Source organism: Phacochoerus africanus, chromosome 13 (genome assembly GCF_016906955.1).
Source record: "Phacochoerus africanus isolate WHEZ1 chromosome 13, ROS_Pafr_v1, whole genome shotgun sequence".
NCBI classification, from domain to species: domain Eukaryota; kingdom Metazoa; phylum Chordata; class Mammalia; order Artiodactyla; family Suidae; genus Phacochoerus; species Phacochoerus africanus.
The window spans coordinates 7,782,199-7,802,833 of record NC_062556.1 but is presented as its reverse complement, the minus strand read 5'-3'; the positions used below and the strand labels follow the sequence as shown (position 1 = coordinate 7,802,833).

General features: G+C 51.7%; 1 protein-coding gene across 2 annotated transcripts in view; it reads right to left on the bottom strand.

The window, feature by feature from the left end:
- The window catches only part of B3GLCT (beta 3-glucosyltransferase), a 113,001-nt gene extending 95,042 nt beyond the window's left edge, over positions 1 to 17,959 (bottom strand). For both annotated transcript variants that reach the window (XR_007131377.1, XM_047755714.1), the window contains exons 1-2: positions 17,779 to 17,959; positions 3,934 to 3,983 (exon numbers count right to left, since the gene is read on the bottom strand). Coding sequence is in view for 1 of the 2 variants with exons in the window: in XM_047755714.1 (XP_047611670.1) it covers positions 3,934 to 3,983; positions 17,779 to 17,851 (123 nt within the window). In the remaining variant the exon portion in view is untranslated. The remainder of the gene's footprint in view (positions 1 to 3,933; positions 3,984 to 17,778) is intronic.
- Positions 17,960 to 20,635: the final 2,676 nt, after the last annotated feature.

Genomic DNA, 20,635 nt, shown 5'->3' with positions numbered 1-20,635 from the left:
GGTTGCATTCCAGCATTCTTTCCTTATACCCTCCTAACAGCACACGCCCTGGTCCTCCTCCGGAGGCTGTCTTCAGAAAAAATGCATCGAGATCCAATGTATTTTCAAAGTAACCTAAAAGTAATAGCTACAACAATAGTCACATTGATCCAGAAGGTGAACATAAAAGAATATCCTGAACTCAATGTTTCCAGACTACATAAGCCAGAACAAGAGCGGACTTCCTACCAGATGCCATCGCAAAAGCAAAGACAATCCACGAGCAGCTTTCTGTTTGTTATTAAGCCCTGCAGCTTCAACTGCCTGACACAACAGCTAGGAAATGATGAGCCCATTAGAATTGCTCAATTTGTAAACTGTAAAAATAAAATACCCAAAGAATGACTGAATTACACAAACTGAAATGGAACCAAAATGGTCTCTGGTAATTTCCCCTTAGAGAAAGACAATTAGACTAAGCAGGAAGTTCCCATTGTGGCTCAGGAGTAATGAGCCCAACTAGTATCCATGAGGATGTGGCTTCAATCCCTGGCCTCGCTCAGTGGGTTAAGGATCCAGCATTGCCGTGAGCTTGGACGTGGCTTGGATCCTGCACTGTGATACAGGCCGGCAGCTGCAGCTCTGATTCGACCCCTAGCCTGGAAACTTCCATATTCCGCAGGTGCGGCTCTAAAAGCAACCAAACAAACAAAATTTAAAAAGGAAACAGCCTCAAAAGAATTTGTTAGGACATCTTTTAAGAAGAAAGAGAGAAAATGGCATCTTCTATCTGGTTGCAAACAACCACTACCCCCTGGATTTTGAACAGAACAAATTCATCAGATGTGTTCATTATTGGTGCACCAGCCGGAAGCCGGTCCAGTATTGTGATTCTGCTTCCACCACTCTGTGGCTCAGGCCTCAGCTTCAGTAAAATAGGTATCGTAAGACCGACTTCCCAGGGTTGCTGGGAGGATTTAGACAATGTCATGTCTGCCCAATGCAAACGCTCACCAGCTGCTCGGCCCTGCTCTTTCTACCATCTCCTCAGCCACTTCTTATGAAGTCTAAGCTGCCCTAAGAGAAATGTAACAGGTAAGAGCAGTCAGGTTCATGCTTCCTCATGTTACTCTGATCTGTGTGGGTGCCTCTTAAAAGGCTGCTCAAGATGCTTCCTGCTATCCTATCAGCTACACTTTTAAACAGGCACTGGCACTGCTCTGAGAGGTGGACACACAACACACACTTCATCTTCAAAACCACTAGGTCCTGTTACCCCATCTTACAGACGAGGAAGCTGAACACAGCAAGGGCCAGTGAGTACCGCAGGAGGTCAGGGCTGGACAAGTGCTGGGAACCACAGCAGCTAGGCCCCAGAGCCCGGCTGGAAGCCCACATCACACAGGATCCTGGACCACAAGCCACTCCAGGATGAAAGGCTGCCAAAACCACAGGGGGAAGACAGCGACATGGCCTGGCTGAGGCAGCACCCACGGCCTGAGCACAAGCCTGGGAGGCAGGCTGCACAGAAAGCTGGGCTGCGTCAGAAACCCCAGAGCCAGGGACCAGAGCCCAGAAGAGGAGCCGGGGCCGGGGTCAGGCGTGGGGCACTCGGGGTCCTGGCGTGAAGCCTCCAGATGCCAACTAGCTCACCTGAGCAGTTGGGGAAGGACCTCAGCTCTAGGAAACCAGGGCCCTTGACCACAGCGAGCAGTGGGGCGAGTGGGACGGAAGGTGGCCTTCCGGGCAGCAGGGAGAGGTCCCATCAGATGTGCTGAGAGTGGGAAGGAAGCATACTCCCCACCGAATGCGGTTACCGTCGGGAGCCTTAACCCGACCTTGGGCAGGTTAATTCCTCCCCATCTCCCAGCGCTGGGTGTGTGCCCCGGCGGACGCTCTACCACTGCCGCCCCTCGCGGGATCCACGGCTTTCTGGCTCTGAGGCCCAAGCACACAGACGTCACAGGCTTCCATACCTTTGCGTGGAAAATGACACAAGACACAGGACTCACCATATCTCCACTTATATTTATGTATGTAGTCAAGGCAAAGAATATATCCATTTCCTCTTTTGTAAAGATTGGTGAAAAAAAAAAACCCTGTATTTGAAAATATGTGCTAAAATTTTTTAATTACATGAAATTTTAATTTTCTACGAATAACCCTTAAATTTATTATAAATGAGCCTCCCTACTGCCACACAGACACGTTACAGTGAATTTTTTTTTTTTTTTTTGGCTACACCCATGGCATGTGGAAGTTCCAGGGCCAGGGATCAGCAACCCAAGCCGCAGCACTGACAACTCTGGATTCTTAACCCACCACGTCACAAGAGAACTCCTCAACTTCACCTTTTAATAGTCATGTGACCTCGGTCACATTAATTTCTGACGGTAAATTTTCTCTACTATACATGGAAATATCTGCTTTGTTTAGCAATAGCATGATCCCTGAGAAAATCAAATTAAACGAAATGTCTGAAAATGCCTTATTTACCATAAAAGAGTCTTAAAACCATACGGAATTATTATCATCTCCCCTGGGTAGGAATCCCATGATTTAGTCAGAACAGATCATACTTGGTAAAAGAAACATTCTATTTAAAAATGCTTTTAGGAGTTCCCGTTGTGGCGCACGGGTTAACAAAACCAACTAGGGACCATGAGGTTGCGGGTTCGATCCCTGGCCTTGCTCAGTGGGTTAAGGATCCGGCGTTGCCGTAAGCTGTGGTGTAGGTTGCAGATGCAGCTCGGAACCCACATTGCTGTGGCTGTGGCGTAGGGCCAGCGGCTGTGGCTCGGATTAGATCCCTAGCCTGGGAACCTCCATATGCTGTGGGAAGTGGCCCTGGAAATAGGCAAAAAGACCAAATAAATAAATAAATAAATAAAAATGCTTTTATACTCACTATGGGGTAAAAAAATAGAATCAACTGAGCCTTAATTAATATGACAAAAACAACTCCTATTTTTAAAAGATTCTCTTTCTCATATGCTAAACTGATCTAATGCAACCGCAAATGGTAAAATTTAGATGGCAGTTTTTCTTTTTTTTTTGGCAGCTCCACAGCACACAGAGTTCGTGGGGCCAGGGATCACATCCAAGCCACAGTTGCGAACTACGCTGCAGCTATGGTAACACCAAATCCTTAACCATGGGGGCTGGCCAGGGGCTGAACTTGCATCCTGGCATTACCAAGATGCCGCTGATCCCACTGTGCCACAGCAGGAACCCCTAGATGCAGTTCTTGAGTGCAACCAGGGAAAGGAAAGTCATCTTTGGGGTCTCTCAGCCAGTCCCCAAGATGCCCTCTCACCCGGGGCCAGCTTCAAGGTGACAGACACTCAGGTTCATGCAACCTGGGCACAGGGTAATCCTTTCTGAAGCCCAGGGTTATGATGCAGTAGGGCTGGAGAAAACAACTGAATCCAAGAAGGACTTTTACAATGTGCAGCTCAGAGTTCCCGTGGTGGCGCAGTGGAAACGAATCTGAGTAGGAACCATGAGGTTGTGGGTTCGATCCCTGGCCTCGCTCAGTAGGTTAAGGATCCAGTGGTGCTGTGAGATGTGGTGCAGGCTGCAGACGTGGCTTGGATCTGGCATTGCTGTGGCTGTGGTGTAGGCCAGTGGGCTACAGCTCCAATTCGACCTCTAGCTTGGGAACCTCCATATGTTGTGAGTACAGCCCTAAAAATACAAAGTCCAGCTTGATACCAAAGTACCTTTTTTCTTAAAATGAAATCTAAAACCAAGGGGATGTGCTTTAACTATTAAAGCATTTTTTTAGGCAAGACTATTTGTGGGTGGCTGCTATGGATTCAAAAATTTATGTTCCACTAAATCATTTTAAAAAATTTTATAACCATTGAAAGTTGAAATCATTACAACTCCCATTAAAGAAAATAAAAACAAACTGCAGAGAAAGAGAATAGATTTGATCATTAGAATTAGTACCTTAGATTGTTTGACCTCTTTCTTCGTATCTTCAGAAACCAAAGCAAAAGCTGGGAAAGAAAGAAAGATTTTTACATTAAAATTGGCAACTAAGATTCATTCCCATATTCAACAGTTTTGCTTAAAGTGAAAAAAAAAATGATACTTTAAAGAGATAAATTTTGCTCATTTTTAAAAGCAGCTGCATTGCTACAAACTAGCGCTGTAGGCTGCCTTTGTCTCCAGACCTAAGAAGATCATTCATCGCTGTGAAGCCAAAGTGCTTCCAGCTACCAGCTGAGGAAACTCTACATCAAAGGCACTGGGTTCTGGGTACAGCATTTGTGTCTGCAGCGATAAACCACAAGATAGATGCCTAGATACAACTTCTTAGAAACTTCAGTTCTGGTGCCTTCTTAAGCAAAGGAGAATTCCTGAGAATCCAGCAGGAAGAAGCACAAACTCCCCTCGAATCCCTGCCAGGCGGGCAACAGGCTCTATCTGGGGCAAGCTTTCCGTCTGGGCGGTTGCGGGGTCAGCAGCGCAGTGTGGATTCTGCTCCTGCGAGTGGGGGGAGGATCAGAACCCTCCTAATAAAGTCACGGGGCTGAGGGAGGGGAGGAATTAGACGCCTTCCCATGTAGGATGATTTCAAGTTCAGAATCAAGCGCATCAATAGACGAAGACATCCCTAGAGACACGTCCAGGCTCTATGTTAAAAATATTAATAACGGCCTGACAGTAACGTGTGGAAAATATAAAGCAAAACGATACAGCGGTCAGGAAGGTTAACCAGACAAAAACGAACACCTTGGCTTTACAGCCCGTTCTCCTGAAAAGCGGAGGGGAGAGCACTGCACAGAGCCGGCGCCCCAGTGAGCATTCCCAGGACGCGGCGGGCAATGCCACGGAGCAGGAAGGGACGGACAGGCCAGGCGGGCGACCCCACGGCGGGCACAGCGCCCAGTGCCAGGGGCGGGGGAGCGGGGCTCCCGGGGTCACAGGAGGCCCTGCCCGGAAGCAGGAGACAAGGCCACCAGCATGCCACAGACCCTTTCCAAGCCCAGACTCCCGGGGCCTCCGACTCTCTGCATGAGCGTCGGATCACAGGAAATAACCTGAAGCATCTTCACGCTGAGAAGCCAGTGGCCCACATGGTCTAGCGCCCAGAGTGCCCTCTCCGAAGGCAGGGCGACATGGAACGCACCTCTGCGGGATCTGAGATCTGAGCAGGTACCACAGGAGGCTCCCCGCCCTCACTCTGCTTGGCTTCTCAGAGCACAGACCCCGCTGATATAATCTATCTGTTCATTGCTTGTCTTCTACACTAGTTCGATAGAAGCTCCAGGAAGGCAGGTACGTGGTGTGATTCACTGTTTGCCCCCAAACCTACAACACAGCCAGCCCAAGGGGGTCAACACCTGTGTGTGGAAGGAGCGAACGAACACAGCCAAGGTCTCCCGCGGGCCCAGAGCCCACCTCTTCCGAGCAGGTGGCGCCTCTCTCTCGGTGCCAATCCAGTAGCACAAAGGGCTTTAGTCCCCCAGGTAATTTATGGTCACTGGGATCTGATGTGCTTTCTCATTTTCTCACACACACACACACACACACACACAGCAAGGCAAATGCAAGTCCAAATTATTCGTTAAGTTCTAAGAAGAGAGGTTTAACCTCCCACACCATTTCAATGCTGCTTCCGGGCCTTTAATTTTTTGTTGTTGTTTATTTTATTTATCTCCAAAGCCAGGATGCACACTGAAAACCCTCAAGAAGATCTTAAAAATATTATCAGTAATAAACTTCACACAGGGCGGTTGCAGCACATTAAGAGCACTCGGCATCAGAGAGTCCAGAAAACAGAACGCTGAGGCAGCTCGAGGGACCTAAAAACCGTGGTCAATCCAACACAGGCCCCGAGACCCAAAATCCACCCCCCCCCAACCCCATCAATGCCTAATTCTGACAGTCAAGGCTCTCTAGGTTAGCATGTCCTTTTATCAAGAAAAATAACCTTCCTAGTTTAACACATTCGGTGACTCACCAGCTAATAACCAGGTCGCGGGGTCAGCAGTCCTACCACCCTTTCTCTCAAGGCCAGACGGCGACGCGACAAAGAAGAGTATGTCAACACAGAAGCCCTGCCCTTCAGAAAGCAGTCTCTGCACCCAAGAAAAATGTCTTTGTTCTGTATTGGTTCTAAATACTACTAACGCATCATCACCTTTCATAATAAGCAGCAATAATATTACTTGACGGCCTTACTGCTTAAAGTAGGAATTACATCAAGAAGAGGTGTTCCCCACAAATCAGGTGGATCCCGCAAACTGTCCCTGACCCTATGTATGGGACAAAGACACCACACTTTTATCCAGACAAAGCTTGACTGAGGGAGGAGGAAACCAGATGTTAGTTCTCTCCAAAAATACACCGGGCTAAAGGTAAGATGTCCTTTTAAAGAGAAGAAACAAAATGTATTTCTCCTACGGCTGTGAAATTAAGAACTCCTTTTTCCCATGACAGAAATAAATTACATAATATTTAAAGTCCTAACGTCAGTAGTACATCAGAGTTGATTCCAGCATAAGAACAAATTGTAATAATTTGCTGGGGCAAGATAATCCCCACACAAGGAATATTAACAAAAATACCAGCTGGCTTTATATTTCTTTAATCTAAGGAAAACAAAAGAAATCATCGAGGGGCCAAACACACTTTGAAGGCACAGGATATGCGATACCATTAACAAATCCGAATTTAAAACAGTGCATCATTTACAGAAATCCAACCAACAAAATCCCAGCCTTTGCAGTTCATGGAAATGAAGGAGAAATGGAGCTCCAGAGGAAGAAGGTGAGAAAAATTAGCAAGTGAGGTGTGTCACCTTCCACACCCCCAACCAGAGCACAGGGTGGGACTCTCCCACAGCAGGAGGTGGTAGATGCAGGAGGACAAGCAGGGAGACCCCGCCAAGGGGAGCGGCACCCTGAGGCTCAGTGTTTGCTGTCTGGCTTCTTAAGGATTTCCAGATTCATTGCGGGGGGGGGGGGGGGGGGCTACATTCTTGAAAACTCAGCTTTAATGTGCAGTTGGTGAAATATTCCAAGATAAATCACGCTCTTATATGCGAAACTGCTGTTTAAAAGCAATTTTCCCTTTTCTATTTTCAACATGAATTCCTGTGAATTGCTACAGGGAACTATATTTAAAGTGCAAATCAGGGCAGGCAATAGAAATAAGACCTTTCTCATGATAACTTTAAATAATTCAAGCCAACTAGCGTGTTAGGCACACCTATCCTGAGAGATAAATCACATTTTACAGCTAACCTGAGCCTAAGATTTATAGGCTAGCCTAAGCCCTAGCATGTGAGAAAACGGGAGAGGAATTAATTAACACGCATTTAAGCAACACTAATCAACTGTCTTCCGTTCCTAGGAGGGAGCAGAGACCAGGCAGGCAGGCAGGCAGGGAGGACTGTGCCTCCAAACCCTGTTTTGTCCCTGTGCCTGATTCATCCTCCCAAACTCTCCCAGTAACATGTATCATAGAAACCAAATTAAATACCCAACACCAAAAGCGCTAAGACGCTAAATAAGCCCTCAGAGGAGAGCTGCAGGGATGAAGTGAGATGAGGCAGAAAGTGTTTAGCGAGGGTTCAGGCTCAGCATCTTCCACAGGCCCAGGGGGTGGTCGTGGTACTGCTGCTGGCGGAGGAGATAAAGGCTCACGGTGGGGCTGGGTGGCCCTGCGTCCCCCACACAAGTTGGGGAGGTGGGGGTCAGAGCATAGGCGGCCCTGACATCCAGGACAGAACTCACACACCCCTGGGGCCTGAGCTGGCACCCCCAGGCTTGGATGCTCCCTGGTGCAGTGGGAGGAAGCCTGGCACCCTTTCTCTGCTGTGACCTACTTTAAGGTACAGTTCCACTGGCACGGCCTGGCCCCAGCCACTCCGGGTCCCTGGAGCTTCCAGGCTTAATTCCAGCTCCTCCGGAGGGGACTTAAGCTCCAGGATGCACAGCCTGCAACCAATTTACTCGGTTCCAACCACCTGCTTTGAAGATAATCCCTAGAAGCAGAGGGAAGAGAAATGAATGTTCCTGGCCAATGACAGAGGCAGGGCCTGCTTTCCTTGTCCTCCTCTGACAAACACACTATCCACACGGAGGTGGAGACGGAGAAGGGGCGCCACCCAAGCATCTAATGGAAGGCCCTGCACTCCGCAGGGCTGAGGACAGAAGAACCAACCCAAGGGGCAGCTGAGGAGCCAGTGGTTGAGCCCCTGTAAGGGGCCTAGGCGAGGCCTGGCATATCCAAGGGGGGGAGAAGCCACTGTCATCACCACCATTCATGTTTACTTTTGTTTGTTCAGCAGAAAATCAGAGTGGCTGCATGGGTTAGGTGCCAGGTGTTCTGCTAGGAGCTGGGCAGGAGATAAATGAGCAGCTCCCAAGGAGCTAAAAGTCTAACAGCACAGACAAGTCCCTCTCTCAACACCCAAGTGCACAGGGGTGCCCTCTGACGGCAGGTGCTCTCATGGCACTGCTGAAGGAGCCTGGGGAGCAGGGCAAAGTACCAGGCAGCGCAGCAGAGGAGGGAAGCACGGCCTGCGGCCAGCTGACCGGTGCCCAGAAGTAGGCCAGGGGCAGACACGTCAAGAGCCAGAGCAGGAGGAGACCTAGAAACAGGTTTCTGCACGTAAAGCACAGTAAACAGCCCAGTGTGCCCAAAGAGATGGGGAGGGGAGCGAGGGACCTGGGCTCGGACACCTGAGGACAGGGAGTGACTGGGGCTAGAAGTGAGGCTGGAGACGCCACCAGGAGCCATTTCCTGATGGGGGGGTAGGGAGTCCGGCTGTATGGCGAGGGCCACTAAAAGCTTTCTGAGGCCTTCAGGGAGAGGGCCATGGTGACATGTGTGCCCCAGACAAGCTTCCGGAGGCGGCGTGTGGGCTGGGCTGTGGAGGGACAGAAAAAGCCAGGCGTGGCCAGCGGGCAGCGGCGGCGGGAGCTGCGGCCAGAGGGGCGAGGGGCCGCGGCCGGCGAGGACGGGGAAGGAGACACAGAGGCACGTGCGGGAGCTTCGGGGATCAGATCCGACGGCCGGGGTAGACGGGGTGCCGTTCGCGGCCCGAAAACAAAGGAGGGGAGCAGACGGTGGGAAAGCCCAGCGTGTTCCCGACATGCGGAGGTCCCGCGGGTGTTCAAGGACAAACGCCCAGTTTGCCAGGGGCGAGGCTCAGCACGCAGGTGAGGGGACAGTCTCCACAGCACACGCGATGCAACTAAAGCTGCAAGGCTGGGTGGGAAAGACAGGGGCAAGGGAACCCCAACATCTCAGGGACAACACTGCAAAGGAGACAAACAGGCGTGGCCAGGCAGAGAGGACACGGGCAGGTCTATCAGGTGTTAAGATCTTCCTGGAGGGAGCTCTCCCCTGAAGGCTCCACAGACTAGGGGAGACGCCGCAGCACGGGGCCCCGCGTGACCACGAGGATGAGAACAGCGCCCCAGTGACACATGGATTCTAACACACACCACATGCCATCAAACCCAGCTCTGCCGCTCAGCATCGCGGGGCCAATGCCTCGGCCTCCCAGAGCCTCTGCCTCCCTCCGTGGAAAGGAAGGGATCTGGACAAGGACGGACAACTTCAAGGCAGGTGTGGCCCCGGGCAGCGCCTGGTCATGGGGGAAGCTGTAGAGCCTCCTGCTCAGGTGCCAAATATAAACAGGTGACATCGCTGTGCTGGGGATGATGCCAGCACAGTGCTGCGAGCCCAGCAAGTGGAGAGCTGGATGGCATTCAGGGTCCGGCACCCCTCTGACACCCTCCCTGGGTTCCTTGAGCCTCAAAAGTGACACAGCGGCCGGGAGATGCCCAAACACCATCTCCCTCCACCCGAAACACGGCCCTGCCTCCTCTGAGAAGTCCGCTTGCCGCACAGATTTCCCCCACTCGACAACGAGGTTTGCTGGGACCACTACACTGGATGTGCCAGAGGGAAGGCAATAGATGCGGAAAACAGAGGAAATAACCATATGTTTTCAGAAGGGAAAGACCGTTGACTTCTTTGATCCGTATCTCATTTAAACAAAACCCAAATGTGGCTCAGGACCTGAAAGCAAGAAAATTCCAACTTGAACCGAGTTTGGGGAGAGTGTCTTAAGCACAGACTGAGTCACGGGTGGAGGGCAGAAGGGTCCTGGCCCCACAAACTAGTCCAGCAGACACTGAAGCGTGCAGGAGAGCAACACGCAAACACAAGCACACCCGCACCGGGCACGACTCCTTCCCCCCCCCCCCCCCCGCTGGAGTACATGCTGCGGAAAACTGCAGCCTCCTTTACGCTCGGCTTTCGGTATCTTAACTTGCTAACAGAAAAACTGGGTTCTAAAAAGCACCCCTGTTGGAGCCAATGAATCTGTGGTACCCGCGGTCTGAGCCGTTCTAATACCTTTAGGACCTCACTTGTCCACTGCCCAAAATCCCTCACTCCAACAACCCGCGGCTCTAGTTTTCAAGACTCACACTCCACACCTACAGGAGCATCTGTAAATCGCCCGATGACACAGGGACGAGGAAGACTTCTCAGTCTGAAATCTAGGGCTTCTGGTTCCTTCCCCAAAGAGACAAAACACCTGAGGGCTGAAAATCGGGCCTCAGTTCCACCCTCTGCTCCCTCCAAAACAGCTCCTTCCTTCATCTTCAAGACAAAGCAACCAGCAGGCATCTTCCCGTTCTATCCAGTGCAGGAAAATCACCCAGTAACATATCACACTGGGGCCAGGGTGGCCCAAGCAGGCCCCTGCCAGCACATATGACTCACCTAGCACCTGGTTAAAAATGCAAATCCACAGGCCTCATCTCAGACCTCATGAATCAGAAAAAGCAAGAGCTAAAACCCAGGAATCGGTGTCTCAACCAAAAGGACCTTAACAGAGGGGACCCTGGGAGTTCCCTGGTGGTCTAGCGGTTAGGACTCGGGGCTTTCCCTGCGGTGGCCCAGGATCACCGACCTGAACTGAGATCCACATCAAGCTGCTGCAAGCCTCAGCGAAAATGAACAAAAAACTTTAAAACAAACAACAAAGGAGACCCCGAGGTGCTGCCGTGTGCTAAAGTCTGACCCACCCTGGGATAGACAGCGATACGATACTCAAGGGAACCGGACGGGGCTTTTCCCCAACAAGCACTGGCCATTTGTCTTCCTTTCCTTCCTTCATCTCATAAACAGAAAACAAGCTCCTGCAAATCCACCCTCAAGGATGTGGAGAAGATAAATTTGGCGTGATGTGTCAAGAGCCCTCAGCTTCTTATGGGAAGCAATGATGTAAACCAAAACATATCACCGTTTCAGATCATAAAATATTCCTTTAGGAGTGAAAATAAGTCGCATCCCTCGGAGAGACTGGCACTGCTAGACTGGAGATGCATTCAAATCTTATTTGATACTTTAACTTTTTTTTTCCTGTCTAAACCTGAAGCTTTACATCATCTTAGCTTTACAGATAAAAAATGTTTGCTTCCCCAAATCTTCAGTACACATGCATGTGAGTAAAAGCTTAAATATATCTATTTTGTCCATCAAGGCTCTCTTTAAAAAAAAAAAAAAAAAAAAAAGGGGAGTTCCCATCATGGCGCAGTGGTTGGCAAATCCGACTAGGAGCCATGAGATTGCGGGTTCGGTCCCTGCCCTTGCTCAGTGGGTTGACGATCCGGCGTTGCCGTGAGCTGTGGTGTAGGTCGCAGACGCGGCTCGGATCCCGCGTTGCTGTGGCTCTGGTGTAGGCCGGTGGCTGCAGCTCCGATTCGACACCTAGCCTGGGAACCTCCATATGCCGCGGGAGCGGCCCAAAGAAATAGCAGAAAGACAAAAAATAAAAATAAAAAATAATAAAATAAAATAAAATAAATAAAAAATTAAAAAAAAAAAGGAAGAACTCAAATTTCCCCCAAATCTTTCCACAGCTAACATCTCCTCGAGCTCCAGACCCACCGATCTAACTGCCCAGTAGACACAGAGCCAGAGCATCTCACAGGCACCCCCAACTCAACTCGTCCAAACTAAACTCGCCCTTCTCACCGTCCCCTGAAGCTAAAAGCAAACTTCAGAAAACTGTCTGGGTACTTAATGCCACGCAAACTTCAGAAAACTGGGTACTTAATGCCACACACGTGTACACTTAAAAATGGTTCAAATGGGGAGTTCCCGTCGTGGCGCAGCCGAAATGAATCCGACGAGGAACCATGAGGTTGAGGGTTCGATCCCTGGCCTCGCTCAGTGGGTTCAGGATCCAGCGTTGCTATGAGCTGTGGGGTAGGTCGCAGACGTGGCTCGGATCTGGTGTTGCTGTGGTTGTGGCACAGGCCGGTGGCTATAGCTTCGATTAAACCCCTAGCCTGGGAACCTCCATGTGCTGTGGGTTCGGCCCCAACAAAAAGACAAAAAAAAAAAAGGTTCAAATGATTCATTTTATGTCGTATACATTTAACTACATTTTTAAAAAAAATGTTTCTTTTAGTCAGATCGGGTCCTCCATCATCAGTGCCTGTATCAGTCAACAAGGCCACTGCCCAGGGACAGCTCCAGGCAGAAGCCCATGGCTCACCCCTGACCCACCTTCACCTGTGCTCCTGTGGCTGACTCCTCCCGAATGGACACCGCCCCCCCCAGCCCTGTTCTACAGGACAGCCCGCGTGAGCTTCTTAAAACCCAAGTCAGGAGTTCCTGTGGTCACGCAGCGGAAACAAATCCAACTAGGAACCATGAGGCTGCAGGTTCAATCTCTGGCCTCACTTAGTGGGTTAAGGATCTTGTGTTGCTGTGAGCTGTGGGATAGGTCGCAGACGTGGCTCGGATCTGGCGTGGCTGTGGCGTAGTCTGGCAGCTGTAGCTCCATTGGACCCCTAGCCTGGGAACCTCCATGTGCTGTGGGTGTGGCCCTAAAAGACAGGAAAAAAACAAACAGCAACAGCTCCCCACTGTTCTAAGGACCAAGTCCCACACCTACCTGGTGTGCCAGGCCCTACCTGCATAAGCTGGCCCCCTCCAACCTGCCAGCCCTGCCCCCTCCAGGTCCATCCTTTCCCCACGGGCTTCCTCCACCCAGAGCTCTTCCAGAGCCGGCACCCCTGCTTCTTCCCTCCCCCCCACGAACCCGGGGCTGAACTCTGATGCCCCCTGAGCCCCACTCCAGGGTTTCTCAGCCCAGGGCCATGCGCGGTCTAGACCAGATAACTGATTCTTTGGAGATGGGGGCCGGCCGTCTGCGCACCGCAGGCTGCTGGGCAGCGCTCCTGCCCAACCACCCTCTGTGACCGCCACCCACGACGTCTCAGAGAATCCAGCGGTGATTCCGGGGGGGGGGGGGCAAGGCAGCCCCCTGTTGGGAACCAGGGCTCCAGACTCCAGGTAAAGCCAGAGACTCCCTGTCCCTGCAGCACTTCTCAGAGCATCTGGACACCGCCACAGCCCCGCGCCTGGCGCACTTCGTGTTCCATGTCACCTTCCCTTCAAGACGCGAGCTCCACCGGGGTAGACACGCCTAGCTTGGCCTCTTCCTGCAAAGCCCCCCCGGTGCTGGACACACACAAGATCCCCCTCAACACTTTGAGTAGACGAGAGAAATTGTGAGGACAGCTCCTCCTTTTAACACTATTTTTAAGTTGTTCACAGTTTCTAGTAGTTCAATCAGCACCGACACGGAATCCCATTTCTCTGGGCGTGACTTAGTAAAGAGGCCTCTGAAATGAGGAATTAAGGGGGACTCTCAACCAGTAACAGGTCCGATAAGCCCCTGACACCCACCCACCAGCCCTTTTCCTTTACATGAAGAAGGAAACGACGCACCTGCGTGTCGTTCTTAAGAATAAGCTCCACCTCACAGATGGGTCACACGTGATGCTACAAAGAGGCAAAACGTCTAACATCTGCAAACGGTGCCGCTTTATAACGTTTCTAATGAAAAGCAAAAACCCTGGCCCTTCGTGGTCCAATTGAGGTCAGTAATTAGGACTTGCTCAAGTCCTAGAGGAAGCTAAAGAGAGGCTCAGGACATCGCCTCCCCTCCCCCCACCCCAATTTGAAACAGATGCTCTTCCTTGCGCCTCCTGCACCCCACCCCCAAGTGCCTTAATTCCCTTGGGTCAAGTCCATGGCAAGGGGGCTATGCCAGCTTGGGGCTCCTGGACTACCTTGACAACAAAGAATCCATCCAGATGGGTAAAATCTGTGTCAGTAGCAGCAGAGTGCTGCTCAAGAAATAAAAGGAAGATCCACAAATTCAAAATTTAAAACGGCAAAATAACCTGAGGCCAGGTGTGATCCCTGGGCTCCTGCAATGTCTGACTCGCTGCACTGACAAGAATCTGAGCAAGACCCGGCTCAGAACAAAAAATCATCCTCAACCTTGGCAGGTGCTAAGAAATATCATCCTGACTCACATAGAGTAGAAACAACTAAGAAAGACAAACGTCAACATCCATTACTTCACCACTGGTACAAATAAGCCTCTTCACAGATTCACTAACTAGGATTAGGATTTGACTGCATGCAATTTAAAAACAAACAGACAAAAAAAAATTGAAGCTTTAAAAAAACAGAGGTTTGGGGGGGGGTTTTTTGTTTGTTTCTTTTCTTTCTGGCCCAAGGCACGTGGAAGTTCCCAGGCCAAGGACTGAACCAGTGTCACTGCACGGCCCAAGCTGCTGCAGTGACAATACTGGGTCCTTAACCCACTGAGCCACAAGAGAACTCCCAGAGGTTTCTGGTTTTGCTTCTTCTCTCTCGCAAGAGCAGAGGGGAAACGGCTCGTGGGTGCTCCACGTCCCCCTGGTGGTGCCGTCCTCTCTGCTCTACCATCCTTGCTACTGGCTTCGGCCTTCACGGTCACCTTGCGGTCACAAGATGGCCATCGTGGCTCCAGACATCACATTCGCGGAACAGGGAACAGGAAGGATGAAACAGGGGCAGAAGACCTGCCTCTCAGCTGGGTCAGCACCTTGCAGAAGCTTTACCGAGAGACCCGGCCCCCAAATCTCTACAGAGAGCTCACAGGCTGCCCTGGTTTGCAAGGGCCACGGAAAACCGCTTTCTCACTGGACATGCCACCACCACTGCCACCACTCTTCCACCTGCCCTCACCCCCTGTATTATTAGTCTTCTAGGGCGCCCATAATAGAGAGCATGGACTGGGGGGCCTCAGCAACAGAAATTCCCTTCTCTCTGTTCTAGAGGGTGAGAAGTCCACGATCAAGGAGCCAGCAGCGCTGGTTCCTGCTGAGCCCTCGCTCGGAGAGGGCCCTCTTCTCACTGGTCCTCGCACAGCTCCTCTCTGGGCGCATCCCTGGCACTTTCCCCTTTTATGAGGACACCAGCCCTGCCGCATTAGGGGCCCACCCTTATGGCCTCTTTAACCATAGTTACCTCCTTAAAGGCCCATCTCCCAATACGGTCTGATTGGGGATTAAGCCTTCAATACGCGCACCTGAAGGGCACGATTCAGTCCCTAACCCTGATCACCTGAGAGGCTTTCAGTCCGTCAGGCAAAAAAGGAGCTCAGAGTTCTGGGTGGCAGACAGCAGACTCTGCTACAACAGAATCGCTTAAAGCTCTAAGAGACGGCCGACTCTAGCATTTATCTACTCTACGCCTCTCACTGAGGCTCGAAGCCACAAGAAGCCACACAGGGGCTGACCAAGAGGTGAGACTAAATCTCCTGATTCTACCGGCTCTGGACTTTAGAACTGAAGTTGCAGTGAATTTCGTTTGCATATCTGTATAGATTTAAAGTAAATGTTCTATATTGACTTTTCTCTAGAAGCTCCAACACACATACTACAGTTTGTGGGAAAATTAAATTAGAAACCATCAGGCCACACTTATGAGGGGCTATTTAGAGTATGTGACACTGTTGGGATTGTTCACAGGCCTCAGAATGCCTATCATATTCTCTAGTCCAGTAAGAGTCCAAGGAAACTGACTTCGAGATGTAGAAAGCATGGGTACCACATGTATTCCTTAGTGCCCCTTCACAACGTCAGAGCAGAACTCAATAAAATAAACTCATGATTTACTTCAGACCTGCAAGAATACAGCTTCCTGCCAGTACCAACCCATGAAAGCCAGTTCACAAAGCCAAATGTCTCCCAGGGACCTTTTAATAGGTTTTATGTCTTATTCATTGTGCGTCTCTGACAACTTCACAAGGCTAACAGACACCTTCATAAGATGTCTGGTCATTTGAGTTCCTTCTGCACATCCTCAAATGTATTATCAAATTTGGACAGGGCTGATGCTCCCTTAAGTGCAGTGAAAAAGAGATGCTCATCACGACACAAGTGTGCACTTCGGCGCCTAAACAGAATATATTATATACAAATACGATATCCCCAGCACAGCATTACAAAGTGCACAGCTATAAATAGAATGCCAATTTCAGCTACCACCCACCCCTTTTGGTGAGGTGCAAAAACATCTAGGCAGCACGCCAAGTGATGCAGCCATGAGTCGAGGAGCCCCTGTCCCAGCTGGCCAGCCTCCTCTTCTCCCCCCACCCCACCCCCAGCCATGCACTCTTTCTTCCACTAAAGCAGATCCTTGCCAAGTTCAGTTGCTCCCCACGGTCAATTACAGCCTTCGCTGCCCAAGGTGCCCAAACATTTTTAATTACATTGTTACTTACTTAACCATGCGTGTGAACAATGACCAATTAATCTCACCTGATTTTCCCACACTTCCTGAGCCCCTACAGACACGCCAGGATACACAAATAAGGACCAAGGTTCCGGTGGGCAGTGAGCAATGACGCTACGTCTTTCCCTAAATTGCACCATTCTGCCATTTCTAAAAATCTGAAATTACTGCCTCTTAACAGGCTGGAAGCACAAAAGTCTGGGATGGAAGACAATAACCCTGAAAACACTGAAAAAGGATAATTTTTCCTCCAAGCTTTCACACTTGAAATCTCATCATGAAAGTCAACTGCAGTGATTTAAAAAAAAAAAAAAAAAAAAAAACTTTTACCACATTATTTTATGAAAAAGAGCGGAGCATTCTCTTGGGAGGAGCTTGGAAGAAAAGAGGGAAAGGGCACTACAACAGCAGCAGACAAGCCCTGTTAGCAGAAGTGCTCTCTCATCTTCCCCACGACAAACCCAAGATTAAGGAAAGCTTCCCGCCCCCCCCCCCCCCCCCGCCCCGCCGGCTCCACCAACGACCCACGGAGGCCCAACCGGGCACCCCGTCCTCCCTTCCGGCTCAAGGAAGCCAGAGAGGAGGCCGGTGCCCAGGAAGGCATCTCAGCCTAGGGGAGCAGGGCGGGCCCGCGACACCGGGAAGGAGCCCGGCGCGGGGGGCGAGGACCGCGGGCCGGGCGGCTGGTGCGGGGCGGAGCGCGGGACCCCGAGCCGCGGAGCCCGCCGCCAGCCTGCGCGGGGCCGGCGGGGCGCGGGCGGCAGGCAGGGGGGCGGGCCCGCGGCCGCCGCTTCCCTCCGTTCAAAGTTTCTCGCAGTTGCACATTTACTCCGCGCTTCCTGTGGGGGTGGGCGCCGCGCCCTCGCCGCCCGGGGGGCCGCCCGCGGCCGGCGGAAGGAGGCGGCAAGACGCGAGTTGGGCTGGGGCGGCGGCGGGACCCCGCGAGCCGAAAGGGGACGGGAAGGCGCGCCCCGGCGTCCCGGGGAGCCGGGTCCGGCCCGGGCGCCGCGAGAGGGCGATGCCGCCGGCGCAGCGGCCACGGGACGGCGGGGCGCGGGCGCCCGCGGGGCAGAGCTGGGCCGCCGGGCGCCTCCCTCGGCGCGGACGCGGGCGGCTGCGCCCGGGGAACCCACGCCTCTCCCGTGCGCGCCCGGGCCGCCCGCTACTTACCCAAGGAGCAGGTGAACAGCGCCAGCAGTGCCGGGAGCGCCAGGCGGAGGCCGCGGCGGGCGGGCGGTCGCATCCCGGCAGCAGAGCTGCGCGCCCTGTCCGGGCGCGGGGACGGGAGACGCGCGGGGAGCGGAGCTGCGCCGCTGCCGTCGCCGCCCCTGCCGCCGCGGCTGACCCTTCTCCGCCGGCTCCCCTCCTCCCTCCGCCGGCCCCGCACGCGCCCTCTGGTGGCCTGCGCCGGGAGCGCCCTTGTGCGTGCTTCCCGCGCCCGGATGGCTCGCAGCTGTGACTGGGGTCCGCCGCCCGGGTGATGGTAGAGGCGCGGGCTCCTCCGCCGGGACCGCGCCCTCTTTCCGGGCGTCTGGCGTCTGACCTCTGCTCCCTGGGACCACTGGTCCCACTCCTCCTTCTCCTTCCTCTGCCTCACCTACAGGCTCATCCTCTACCTTCGTGCCCTCCCATCTTACTCCATCACCTCCCTTTCCTGGATCTCCAGCAATAGGTCACTCGTGCCCCTTCTCATCCCCAAAGTGCAGGGGGAGGTGGGCGGCAGAGGAAGGGAAGGGGAATCCGATTTCTTTCCTGCTAATGCACCACCTGCAATTAAAAAAAAATCAATAATTCAACTCTTAATATTGTTGGCACTAACGTTCTATTTTGATGAAGGTGTTTTTAATCAGCTCAACTAATTTACTTCATATTCTTTAATGGAATCTGGCCAATAGCTTAGGCCTAGAATTTGGCTTTTAATACAAGTTTGTGTAAATGTAATTTTGTATAAATGTAATTTTAAGTGTTCACCATAATGGAAAAGGGAGGGCGTAATTTTATTCAAAAATCTGATAAAAATAAATTACATTGGAATGCAGAAAAGTGGAGGGGCTGCAGAAACCTCCCTCTCGTCCTCAGGTGACTGTCCCTCCCCAGCGGGGAAGATGGTGGACGGAAGAAAAAAGCAATTACAGACTGAGAACTGCAGCCCCTCTGAGGGCGCTGCATTCCCTTGTGCCTCCCCCAAGCCCTGACTCACCTCTGACTCCTGGCAAGGAGACAGGATCATGAACTCACGCTCACCTGCCTTTAGACCATGACCTCGTGATGTCATGTTTATGTTTTCATGCCCACTTCAAATTTTTTGGATGCCCACTATGTGCCTGGGACTGTGCCAAGCCCCCTATGAACATCAGTAGCTTCCACATGGACATGCAACCGTTCACTCACTTGCTAAGCATTAAATGAAGACCAGGAATTCCCTTCATGCCTCAGTGGTTAACGAATCCAACTAGGATCCACGAGGATACGGGTTTAATCCCTGGCCTCGCTCAGCGGGTTAAGGATCCAACCAAAAACAAAACAAAACAAAACAAAAAAAGGCAAAAAAAATTCATCATGTGGAGCAGGTGTGAGAAACAGCTCTAAATACAGCTGAGAGCACAAAGTCATAAACTTAGCCCAGCCTTCTTCCTTCCCACAGCAGACACAGATAAATGGCACATCACACAGCTCCATAATTCACATTTTCAAAAGGATTACCTTTCACTTACTCTAGTTGTATGATAAATGGACTTGCTGGGAGTGCTCCCTCCCAAGCACAAGTCCGGAGTTTCCGGGAACAAAACGTGCTCCTGAGGACACTAACGATCAGTGGCGATGCACTGCTTGCTTTGCCACCTGAAACACCAGCTGTAAGGGGTCACCTTCCCATAGAAAAGAATTAAGGAATTCCTGCGGTGGCACAGTGGATTAAGAATCTGGCTCAGATCACTGCGGAGGTGTGGGTTCGATCCCTCTGCCCAGCGCGGCGGGTGAAAAGATCCAGAGTTGCTACAGCTGCAGCTCAGATTCAGTCTCTGACCCAGGAACCTCCCTCTGCCCCTCGTGCAGCCATCAGGAAGAAGAGAAAGAAAGGAAAAGGAATTCATCTCCTGCACTCTAAGACGGCGACGGGAGAGAAAGGGCAGCTCACAGCTCTCACTTCCTCAAAGTATGCCCTTCCTCTCTACAGGGGTCACCTCTTTTTTTGGGGGGGGGCTACTGCACTGTGATTAAAACAGACTGGTAGCTTTTTAAAGAATAAATAATAAAGGAGAACAAAAAGATATATGCTGAAAAACACAGAGAACCAAAATAATCTAATAAATAAGTTTCAGACAGATAATTTCTGATCTTATAATAACTACAGGCTCTGCCTCCTAGCTGGCACGCCCACTGCTGGGCTCCAGGGCAGGTACAAAGAAGCATGAAATGCAGCCCTGGGCGCAGGAACTCACAGCCCGTGAGGGAGATGAAAATGTTCAGAAGTCATGTCACTGCTGTCACGAGCTGCTCTGGCACAGGTGGAAGCCCTCTGGCACATACGGAGAGGAAAACACTCAAGCAGGGCCATGGGATTTGGTCAGAAAAGTACGAGTGACTTCTGGGCAGGGTTCAAAGCAAAAATAAGAGGTTCCTGGGCTGGGAAAAGAGGAAAGTCATCCCACAACCTGCACAAAGCACACCGCCGAGGAGTCTGCTGGGGCAGGAGGTGGCGATAAGGGCGCAGGCTTCCCCTCCACCGCCACCCCCAGCCGGCTGCCTCGGTCCCACGCCTGAACATCCTGTCCTGTACCAGCAAAGACCAAGGGACAGCTTCCAGCTCTCCACCTCAGGGCCCTGTCTCCAGCGACAGGAGAGCCATCCTCTCCACACGTGGAAAAGTGGCCTTAGGAATTGAGTGCCCTTGGGGGGTTATTTTTCAAACATCAAAACCAGCCTGGGGTCTGACAGTGGACTAGAATGTCTAAAACTGGGTCATTGGGAGTGTTGGACCCATGATTTACCTGCCTGCTGACCACGCCCACACCCCCAGTCAGTGAGC